The sequence below is a fragment of the Nylanderia fulva genome, unplaced genomic scaffold (genome assembly GCF_048542155.1).
Source record: "Nylanderia fulva isolate GAGA-0341 unplaced genomic scaffold, ASM4854215v1 Scaffold2, whole genome shotgun sequence".
NCBI lineage: Eukaryota > Metazoa > Arthropoda > Insecta > Hymenoptera > Formicidae > Nylanderia > Nylanderia fulva.
In genome coordinates this window covers 8177323-8188718 of record NW_028190263.1, presented here as the reverse complement: position 1 = coordinate 8188718, position 11396 = coordinate 8177323, and the positions used below count along the sequence as shown (strand labels likewise).

The 11396-nt window shown below is 29.6% G+C and overlaps 2 protein-coding genes across 5 annotated transcripts; one reads left to right on the top strand and one right to left on the bottom strand.

Moving 5' to 3' along the window:
- Positions 1-62: 62 nt before the first annotated feature.
- Positions 63-8055, bottom strand: Dnmt1a (DNA methyltransferase 1a). 4 transcript variants are annotated; one of them, XM_029310491.2, is made up of 17 exons: positions 7848-8055; positions 7529-7766; positions 6453-7025; positions 5958-6321; positions 5565-5888; positions 5304-5456; positions 4694-5147; positions 4409-4602; positions 3897-4317; positions 3373-3696; positions 3126-3277; positions 2580-2914; positions 2395-2506; positions 2137-2286; positions 1905-2071; positions 1313-1553; positions 63-991 (listed from the first exon to the last, which is right to left on the bottom strand). In XM_029310491.2, exons 3-17 carry the CDS (start codon positions 7019-7021, stop codon positions 599-601), a joined length of 4353 nt encoding a protein of 1450 aa, XP_029166324.2. In that variant the 5' UTR covers positions 7022-7025; positions 7529-7766; positions 7848-8055; the 3' UTR covers positions 63-598. The 4 variants fall into 4 exon arrangements, with proteins under 4 accessions (XP_029166324.2, XP_029166323.2, XP_029166325.2 ...); XM_029310490.2 differs by having other exon boundaries at positions 7529-8055; XM_029310492.2 differs by lacking the exon at positions 7529-7766 and having other exon boundaries at positions 7925-8055.
- Positions 8056-8412: 357 nt separating this feature from the next.
- On the top strand, positions 8413-10747 carry Lrr47 (Leucine-rich repeat 47). Its single transcript, XM_029310500.2, has 4 exons — positions 8413-9175; positions 9355-9909; positions 10024-10325; positions 10417-10747. Exons 1-4 carry the CDS (start codon positions 9026-9028, stop codon positions 10664-10666), a joined length of 1257 nt encoding a protein of 418 aa, XP_029166333.1. The 5' UTR covers positions 8413-9025; the 3' UTR covers positions 10667-10747.
- The last annotated feature ends 649 nt before the right edge of the window (positions 10748-11396 follow it).

The window sequence follows — 11396 nt, the reverse complement described above, 5'->3', positions numbered from 1 at the left end:
AAAATTAATAAGCAATTATTTATAAAAATATTATCAAGCAAGTCAAAAAAATCTCTGTGGGATTTGTATACAATATCAAACTCGTATTATTTTTAATGAGAATAAGTTCATCTAGTTACAATACATCCCATTTGTAAATCTATTTCAACAATTTTGCATATATCTGCAATGAAAAATAAACTATAGATTCCCTTTATTCTCTGAAACAGCTTATGTATGTGTATGTATGCAATTTTTTTCTATAAATTAGAATTATTTTCTTAGATTATTTGTTCACTACACATTTGTCACATGAGTATGTGAATATGTTTAATAATAAGAATAGGAAAATGAGTGAAAAATCGTATAACATTTTCATTCTTGCATACACATAATTAGAATAAAAGATCTTAGAATAGAGCAAAATAGAGCTCAGTCTCAAAAGATTTAAGAAAGAGGGGAATCTACAGTATAGAACAATATTTTATTTTTATTAATACGTATTAAATCATATAGAATACATAATCGGAGTTACTTAATACTGAGCACTATTTTAAGAGGTACAGGTGGAACCATAATATCCAAGCGCTTTCAAGCCGAGAATTATTTTCTTCATCTACTATGACGAATATCGTCTTTGTCGATTAGCATTTTTTCCTCTATTAGAACTAGTACTCGCCCCATTATCAGTAATAGCTGGTATATGACTGTCAGATGTACAGTTTGGGCCAATTTTGTCATTTTCATCGAGACTTTTGTTCTTCGTCGTGGCTGTATTTGCACAGCTTTTTGTAAATTCAAATTTCGGGCTCGACAAAATCGTTGTGTCACGTATGCACTTTCTTATCTCGTGTCCAATTGCAACTCCTAGTGGCGGTGGTACCGCATTACCAACCTGTCGATGCTTATCGAGCAGCGTACCATAGAAACGAAATGAATCTGGGAATCCTTGGGATCTCGCACACTCTCTGATACTCACAACTCGATTTTGCGCTGGATGCAAAACACGACCCTGGAAATTAATGTTGTCGTGTTTGTAATTCATCTAACTTTGTTTGTTGAATTAAAATTATAGCAAATATTATGGAAGAAATCGCGCAAAATACAGAAGTGTGTTGTCAACTTGTGTGATTTTAATAAACTTATAGAAATTGTGTAATAATCTCGTTTATTAGTTACTTCGGATTATTATTCTAAAATATATCGTGTAAAATTGCTACTAGTAGTATATATTTTTATCTATAATAATATAAACTTTTTGTAGTTATTGTATATTCCAGATTAAATTATATATCTACACTTTCACTGATTTGTATCAATTTCATCAGCATACCTGTTTACCCATCGGTTCTGGATTAGTAATAGTTGTACTGAAAAATCCATCCCATTCGAGTCTTCCATATAAACCTGACCAATGATTATGTCGATTCCCGGTGTGCGGTAAACACCATGGAATTAAAGTATTAAATTGCCTATCAGTAGGATCACATAGTTTACCAATACTGCAACTACATACTCCACGCAATGCGCCTGTTGAACTTTTTCCAGCTCTTTTATCATGATGTGTGTATTCCCTAGAAAAAAATTTAAATATGCTAATATAATTGACTAAGATTTAGCGAATTAATTATAGTGTATGATCAAAGAAATATATATTAAAATATATATAAATATATTATGTAATATATTATACATATAATAAATATAATATATATATGTCGTAGACAATAGTTATTTTCAGTAAATAGCTTTTGACTAGTCACATGTTATTTGTTGAAAACAACTATTGGCCTATGATTCCCCTCCCCCCACCCACACCCACATATTCATAAATATAATTCATAAATATATTGTATAGTATAAATTTATAAGAATAATTTAGAACATAGCAAAAAAAAAGAAAGAGGTATGTACTTTATACATACAATTTTTTGGAAAAGGTACCATCACTTAATCGAACTGCGATATTCGGTAAATCACGCCAATCCGAACCAGTTGCAGTTGGAATATGAGACATTCGTGCCTCCACAAGTGGAGCCATTTCTTTACATATATGATCTCGCAGTATCGGCGTATATTGCTTTCCTCTCATCTGAAATAAATAAAATTTTAATAATTGTTTTCAAAAACGTATTAAAATGCTTTTTCTTTAATTACCTTTCTCTGGAAATGTGTTAATGGTTCACTACCATAAGACATCTCCTCTTTGTTCCAACCATTTTTAATATCTGGTAAATCACACATGGCATCCTTCACAGTGATAGTTCTAAACGGAGCAGAATCCGTCCAAACACAATTAGAGAAATACTGGAAAAAAGAAAGAAAAACATCTCATTATCAGACAGTATTATATAATATAAAAATTATTTCAATATATATATAACAAGTATAAAAGATATAAATATGAATAAATACCCTTTTATTATCCACCACAACATTTACTGAGCAACATCGTTTATTGAACACATGCATTGGTTCCGGATATTTTGGAAGTATTTCTCCAGGTGCAGCAGCTAAAATTATCATTCTAAAAAAATTGATAAATTATTTTTAATAAAAAAGTCTGATATCGAAAAACATTGTAAGAAAAAGGGACAAACCTTCTTCTTGTTTGTGGTATCCCATAATTACCAGCTTGAAGAATACCAAATGTACATTGATAACCCATACGAACAAGGCACCTTAAAGTCAATTTTAGCACCATATATTTTTTGTAGAACACAAAATGTCGCACATTTTCCATAATAAAAAATTTCGGTCGATAATAGTCACAATAGGATAAACACGAAACGACGAGAGAACTTTTAAATAGTGAGTATTGCCGCGAATTAAAGCGATTCATGCCACTGAAACCCTGACAGGGTGGGCCACCACATAAAATTTCAACTTCTCCTTTCAGGGGAAGTTTTTGACCATTATCATCTGTGGAATCGCCCTAAAAAAGAAAATATATTTTTAAATTTCATAATTCTAAAATTTTTTAAATTTTATTTTTACAAAAAGAGTAATCAAGTAATAGTTTCTACTTCTCTCTTTTTTAATATAAAATCTTTTATAATTGATAAAGAAAAATTATTTTTTTTAAATTTATTAAGAAATATTTTAATACCTTATGCAAGAATTAGAGAATGTAATGTAAAACTTACATTCATCACTTTTCGCAACAGCGTGTTGCAATCCTCTGAGAACACTGTAGTCTTTGGATTATTTAAGCGATATGCATATGCTGCTGGTTCTTCTTTATCAATTGCCCATAAATTTTCGGCTATCCCGGCTTGATGTAATCCTTCCGATAATCCTATTAATGTATAAAGACAGTTATTATTATATTTAATTATATATTTAAATACATAGCTTGTAAGAAATGTTTCTACTTTAACAAAATATATTTACCTCCACAACCAGCAAAAAGATCTAATGTTCTTAATTTTCTTGTCATAACAAGATAATCTACAGGTTTGTCAATAACTGGTTTATTTTCAGTCTCTTCTACCTTCTTTGCTTTTGATTTGCCTTTCCCTTTCCCTTTTCCAGGTTTACCTATATTAATGATATTATAGGGTGGCTCATCAAAGGTTTTTTCTTTAGCATTATATGCTTCAGTAAAATAAAATCTGTTTGGACCACCCATAGACCATTCTTCAACAGATTCACTCAGATTTTCAGAATATGCTAGATAACATTTACCAGCAACTTCGGAGAATTTTATACTGCAAACTGTGACAAACAAAACATAAATTTTAATTATTTTAAAAAGGTATAGAGCTTGTTTAATATAGACGTGTGAATGTTATTATGTATATGTTTTTGTACAATATGATATAATGTAAATACATCGACTTGATCAATAATATTAATATGAAACATGAAATTTAAAATAACACAAGGAAATAATGTCTTAAATTAGTATAACTTACTCTCGTCACTCCAATAAACCATGTTAAGATCTGCTTGTTCCATTAATGTTACATCTCGATGAGTATTTTCTGGTCTGTACATTTTGTTTATTTTAATATAAATGTCTGAAGGCGATACTATTAAATCAGTTGTTCTAGCATAAATTTCGTTTATATAACCAATGTGGAAAGGTTCAGGTGTATCAATATTTGAGAATTTTGCTTTTTCCGATTGAATTTTCCTATAAAACTCTGGATACATATCTTCATTTACAGCTTCTTTCTTTGGTTTTTCAGCTTCTTGAAACACCTGTTTATACTTAAATTTTAAAGCACTTGGGTATAAAAACACTGCACTGCCAACTCTATATTCCTCATCTTTATATTTTATTACTCCATAAATCACTTCCTTACTGCTCTTTTCTTCTAAACGTTCAAATATCTAAGTAAACAAAAATGAGACTCGTTAGAGATTTCTATAATTCAGATTTTCGAGATATTAAGAATATAACTTTTTATTAAACATTTTTTACCTTAGGTGTATTGTACTTTTCTAATGCCCTTAGTCGAGCACAAGCGGGACAAAATCGATGATTGTTTTCTTTCCGCGGGCATTCCGGATCCGGTAATGGAGTTTCAAATCGAGCAGTTTCAGGAGTATATCTCATTTGATAGAAGAATGTTTTACCATCTATATCTTTTATTTCATCATCTATATCCATATTACCTGTATTATAAAATTATATATTTAATTATGAAAATACAACAAAATATTAGAAAAATTAATAAGTAATTTCGTAATTATCTAACATTCTTACCTAATTCAGCCCAATTGTCAGACATTTTTTTGTGGACAACGGTTGCTTTCGATCTAACAGATGTAAATGGTACATCATCACAATCATCACTTAGAAATAATTCTATAGGATCTGAAGTTTCACCAAGTATGGTATCAGTACCTCTACGTAACCAATTTGCATGAAACTTTTTTACTCCGTTCTTATCCCACATAAACATAATTTTATAAATATGTAAAGGAATTGCTGGATTTCTTGGCTCTACCAAGACATAATCATTTACTTGAATCCTTTCATTTCCAACTATGACTGATTTATAATATGTTTTTTGTCCATCAACAATTTTATCTTCTTCTTCCCATACTATATCTTTTTTGAGTTCTTTAAAATCTTTCTTCGGTTTCTTTTCTACTTTTTGATCATCTACTAGATCTTCATCTTGCTCTTCATTTTCTGGATCAGAATCATCTGCTTCCTATATATATAGAAATTTACTTAATTAAATATTATAAAGATATAAAAAAAGATCCATTTTTAAATATATATTGTTTCTATATCACTTTAGTAACAGGTGACTATATTGTAAGATACAAATTTATTGTTAATTGTGTATTAAATTTGATTTATATACTTGAATTGCCATATTTGGACATCTTCTCTTGATACACGCTTGCTTACTTCGTCCAGTGCCTCCAAATTTCGTCATATCTTTACAAGAAATACAAATACCACAGTCAGGTTGTTGACAGTTTTCACAAACACCACATCGATGCCTTTTAGGTCCCTAGCAAAAGAAAAAGATAATTCTCAACTTCTATTTTTTTAATTATATAATTTTAGTAAATTAATAATAATTCTATTTTTTAATTAATAAAAATAGCAATATACATACTGCCGGCAGTTTATCATCATGCTTAGCAAGTTGATCAGTGAAAATGTTTTCAAACATATTGCTAACTAATTTTGTTGTTGTAGCCTTTGTCCAAGCAGGCTTTTTAACTTTTTGATCACGCCTCGTCCGACGAATTGCTCCTCTCTTACCCAATGTGACGCCAGCGAGATTTGCAAGAGCTCGCATACAAGGAGTTGTAATAAGAAGACTATCATCAGTATTGGCAGAATCATCAAATGATGAAACTTGATCACAAACAAATTGTGCATGACGCAATAATGTATCTTCTGTGAATTTTGTCATACCTTTAGGAGGTACCACAGTCTGCAATAATGAAAGAATAATATGAGTATTGAGAAAATAAAATATTAAAATATGAGATAATAAACTCACTTGAAGTTTATTTAACAAGTCTTCATAGGTTGGACTAAGTTCATCCAGTAAAAATTCTATGACTAATTTGCTCATATATATTTTTTCTTTAACAGCATCCATGAACGGTGCATATGCTTCAGACGGCTCCATTAAAATATATTCGGCAAATGCAGTATTAAAACCTATCAATGCTAATTCTCCTCCATCAAATCCAGAAATATACCATTCATTTATTGGCCCCATATCTTTTGTTGGTACACCTCCTTCAGGAGAAGGATCTTCTTCGTAAATAGCTTTCATGTATCCAGAAAAATACAGCATTACATTTTTCTCTATGAGTCCAGTGTCAAAGGCACATAGATGCCCATTCTTATCATAAACACTAAAAAAAATCATCTTTCCATTAGTCTGTATAATATCGAGATGCTGTATATATATATATACACACAGATATATATACATATATATAAATAAAATATGTATAAAATAAATAGTAAAATACACAAAACTCACCTAAAATAAGTTAATTTATTTTGCGGTCTTTCATCACTTTCATGTATAAAAGATTCATCTCCTGTAAATAAACACAATTTAGGATCTGTTAAAGCTATCTGTTCTTCCATTGCACCATTTGGATGTCCCTGATACAATTTTGTTTCGTCATCTAATTTTTGTTTACAATAGTCACATCGTTCAATTACAGGAAGTGTTTTCTTAACTTGAAATTTTAATGGAGATATTTCTTCATGGTTTTCCATTTTTATTCTCTTCTCTGCATTTTCTTCTTGATCTTGGTTTATTTGTGGGTTGTGATTTTCCTTATTAAATTCTACTGTATCATTTTTATTCGTTTCTACATTTGCTTCCTGTTGTTGATCAGACAATTTTGCCTCATGGCTTGTTTCAGTGTTTAGTTTTTTTCTTTTCGCTGATTGTTTAACAAATAAATCCAATACAGATGGAGTTGCATTAGTGGTCGAACCACTTGCTTCAATTGATTCTTCTATATCAACAAATTTCCTGCTACGAGACATTCTTCTATTGTTGGAATCTGGTTCACCCTCTGGCACAGTAGGTGGCATGATTCTAAATTTGTAAAAAAATATATTATTATCATTCCTTGTATTATTAAAATATATATATATATCTTTAAGTAATTTAATAAATATTATAAACAATAATTTTATAGTTTATAAATGATTTGTTGCACAAAAATTATATTAGCAGTACATAATCACATTAAAAAAAATGAGATATGAATAGATATGTATATAAAATTATAAAAAGATAGATCTGGATGTTGAAAATGTAAAGCTTCATTGAATAATTTTTCTTTCTTAGTTAATATATTAATAGTTAATATATTAATAGTTAATGTATTAATAGTTAATATATTAATAAGTTAATATATTATTGCTATATATGTGTATTGTACATATTACTAGATTGGCAAACACAGTAACATCAATAAATATATCTTTGTAATGTCACTTAGAAACACATATTTCTTTGCTTCCTCCATTACATGTAAAAATAAAATATGTTTTTGAAACTGCAATTGTTCTCGCATATGGCATCAATTTACTCACTGCTGTCAGCGATTGTCACTCGGTAGACACAAAAACAAAAAAAAAAAATGCGAGACAAGTGATGAATCGCGTGACCAGCTGTCGGCTCGTGCATCAACGGTTATGAAAAATCTTGATAAATTAGGACGCTCGTCTCGCGGTTGACATCGCGATCGATGGAACGTCGTCCGAGTTTACGGATTACGCGAGGACGTGAGTTTTGTCGCGCGTGAAATTTATGCTGGAACCTGGAAACCACCTGGAACGCGATTTCATTAGCGTCAAGCTCGGCGGCAAAGTTGTATACGCGCGTATACGGCACCGCGTGCCTCGTACGTACGCTGATTCTTAAGGGACAAATATTGCCATCGGTATCACGAGCTTCGACTCGCGCGATGAATGACAAAAGTTGCTCACTTTTCACAAAAATCACGCGTATACACGCATTCGTTCGCTGTTACGCACTTCTACGCCCGTATGTCACACGCCGTGGCGCTCAGTTCTACTCCATTACTCCATTCCCGCCAATGTTCCCAGATAGAAAGGGATCATTTCCCCTTCCTTTTTCCCAAAGCGACACACGCAGTTTTAACGCGCGGGGTTTTATGCGCATGCGCACGCCGGTTTCGCACGCATGCGCAATAGACACGGCATCAATAAAGTACTTAGTGCGAGCAAAAAGAGAGCTTTTCTAAAAATTAAAAAAAAATGTTTCTTTAACCTTACGCTCTTTGTACTAATTTCTTTTGCCACCAAAGAATTCATATTATTTAAATATAAATTGTACAATATTAATTACATATATATAATCTCACTTGAGATTTTTATGTATCTGATCTGTCTATCGAACCCGCCAAAATTTTCGCGCGCATTCGGAAACGGAAATGTGCATCTATCATATGCATATAAATCTATGTGTACACATAATCGATTATATATGTAACATTTTTTATAACGATTATATACGTAACGTTTTTTATAACAAACATACATGCTAGTATAATATTTGTATAAATTTTACTTAAATTTTGCATGTGAATTTTCTATCTTTATTTTACATATACTACTAATGTGTCAGTGATAGGTGACAGGTGACATATGATATGTATCGTAAACAGTGCCATGTAGTTTTGCACGCGATTAATAATAAATAACAGTTTAAAAATTTTAAATAAATAATCGAATTAATTAATAAAATAACTCGATAAAAACGTGATACTCCATTACTTGTAATTATTATTGTGCATGTGTGATGCTATAAAATCTCATTACATCGTTTAACTCCAATGTTTATCAAACTTGTTTGTACATGATATCTGTATAAAATAATATAAACTAGTAAACCATATAATGATACAACATTTGATCCTATGAGGCCTAGGAATCAATTATAACGAACTTGGGGTCTGGGTGGGATTCGAATCTGCGTTAACACTCTTACTCTTCGCCTCAGGCGAGTTTCGGTGACGTAGCGTGCATGGCCACCCGCCGCCCATATAAACTAATAAACAATAAACAATGTTGTTACACTGTAATATTGAGATTTATGATAGAATATTATCGTCACGTAGAAAATCGCAACGTTCTATATTAACGTACGCTAAGGTTAAGAATGATGTATACTTTCGTTTATCGACACGGTCAAACAAGCAAGGAGTTCATTACAAGGTAATATTTTATAGATTTAATTATAAATCATTTATTTAGAATTTTTCTCTAAAAATTATGTAAGCTAAAATAACTGCAATATTTTGTAATTGTTTTTACAACCTCAAAATTGTACGCAGTTTGCTTCATTTTTTAAGAAATGTACAATAGTCAAAATAATCTTTTTTTTACTTTTTCAGATAAAAAACAACATAAGACAAGTGTTTACGAAATTTATAAACAATGGCAAAGCTACAATAAGCTTAATCGGACCCTGTCATGATCTAATAATTCAGAGCGATGCTATTCAGATGAAAAGTTTTCTTAATGTATTAAAACATATATGTAAAAACTGTACAATGGATGGATATTGCAAAGATATAGATAAATATATTAGCTCTTTCACAACTTTCAGTTCAAATCAATTTTTTTCATTGAACAAAGTTGTGGTAAAGAAAAAATCTGAATATCCAATTTTACAAGGATTCCCAAAAACGACTGAACAACTTTTTTTGAGTGGATTGAATAGAAAATCCTTTGATCGACAAATTCTGACATTGCAGAGTTTAAGACTTTTAGATTTATCAAACAATGACATTTCTTTCTTACCAAAGGAGTTGGGCACTTTGCCTCATCTTCAAAGTCTTAATTTGTCGCATAATAAACTTGGAAAATCTGCTCAATCTAAATGGACTTGGCTACAGCAAGTCGCACTTAAAAACAATTTATATATCCTAGATATTAGTGATAATTTGGTAAGTTATGTATGCATATATTATCATAATATCATAAAATTAACTGATAAAATCAGTTTTAGTTATAAAAGATTTAATTTGCTACAACTATTATTAATAGTTTATTATTTACAGTTAACTGAATTACCACTACAAATTGGACAGCTAAAAGTTCTAAGAGAATTGAAAATTCGTAACAACAACTTAATACAATTACCACAAAATATCGGAACTTTGAATAAATTGGAATTCTTGGATGTGGCAGAAAATAATTTAGAATTCTTACCAGCAATGATTCAATATTTGACTTTGTCAACTATAGATCTTTCTGGGAATTTATTCTGTCAGGATTATGCTGTTCAAGTTAATAGGAAGAGCACTTCAGACACATTGCCAAGTCTTGTTGAATTGTCAGCTAAAGAAGTTCTAAAATCCAGGTTTTCTATTTTTTTCTCTTTGTTGTAAATGTATATAATTTGATACTCGAAATTATAATATATATGAATAATAATTTTTATATTTTTGCAGAATAACATATGATGCAAGTTTAATACCATATACATTAGTCCAATATTTAGATAAAGGCAAATATTGCTTCTCCTGTAAAAATGTCTGTTTTTATTATTATTCAAAAATTTATTCAGACTTTCGTCAACATGAGTATACTGTTAAAATGTTATGTCCAAGCAATCGCCTTATCAAATATAAATATTACTTCTGTTCTATAGAATGTTATAATAAACTATATATGTTGTTTTTTGACTTCTTGGGCAGGTAGTCATATAAGTACTCAAATGTATTATTAATAATTTTATACCAATATTGATATTATATAAAAAATAAATATGAGTAAAATTAATATTATTTTTATTTATCTTTTTATATAAAGTAAAATGCAATTTATTTTGTATTTTTTACAACTTTTTAAAATCATTAAAACTATAGAACAAATGTTTAAGAAATTTATTATTGACAAAGTTACAATGTGGTTTACAGAATTTTATCAATCTAATGTTAGTATCAGCTCAATAAATGTGCTTTTATTTATCACATTCTTTGAGCACTAATTTATGTTTGGTCATTAAAATTAAAATCTTATATAAATCCATATTTACAATAAAATTATAATACATATATATATTTCATTATGAACATTTTTTGTCTATAAAAGTATCTATGTATTATATATCTATTTTTAAATAATTACTATATTTTGATATTAGTTTAATTATTGTTCAAGAGCTACAAGATTATCGAATATCAAGTTTGTATCTATTGAAAAAAGTATAAATTATTTCATAATAATCATAAGAAATAAATTTTTTTATCTAAGCATGACGTATATGGTAAAACACTTTGAATAAAATCTCAAAAATATCATTTCAGAACAAAAATAAAACAGTGTAAAATTAAAATAAAAATTACAATATTTTACTTTATTATACTTAACTGATTGTGTTATCATCTGAATATGTTGTGTGCCAAAGTAACATCTTTATAAAACTCAG

Excerpts from the sequence above, each read along its gene's own strand:
- Dnmt1a (XM_029310490.2), bottom strand. The coding sequence starts at position 7,021 with ATGCCACCTACTGTGCCAGAGGGTGAACCAGATTCCAACAATAGAAGA. Across the intron at positions 3,278-3,372 it reads TCTTTTTGCTGGTTGTGGAG|GATTATCGGAAGGATTACAT; the intron begins GTAAATATATTT and ends ATACATTAATAG. Across the intron at positions 2,072-2,136 it reads TAACACATTTCCAGAGAAAG|ATGAGAGGAAAGCAATATAC; the intron begins GTAATTAAAGAA and ends TATTTATTTCAG.
- Lrr47 (XM_029310500.2), top strand. The coding sequence starts at position 9,026 with ATGTTGTTACACTGTAATATTGAGATTTATGATAGAATATTATCGTCA. Across the intron at positions 9,910-10,023 it reads TAGATATTAGTGATAATTTG|TTAACTGAATTACCACTACA; the intron begins GTAAGTTATGTA and ends TATTATTTACAG. Across the intron at positions 10,326-10,416 it reads AAAGAAGTTCTAAAATCCAG|AATAACATATGATGCAAGTT; the intron begins GTTTTCTATTTT and ends ATATTTTTGCAG.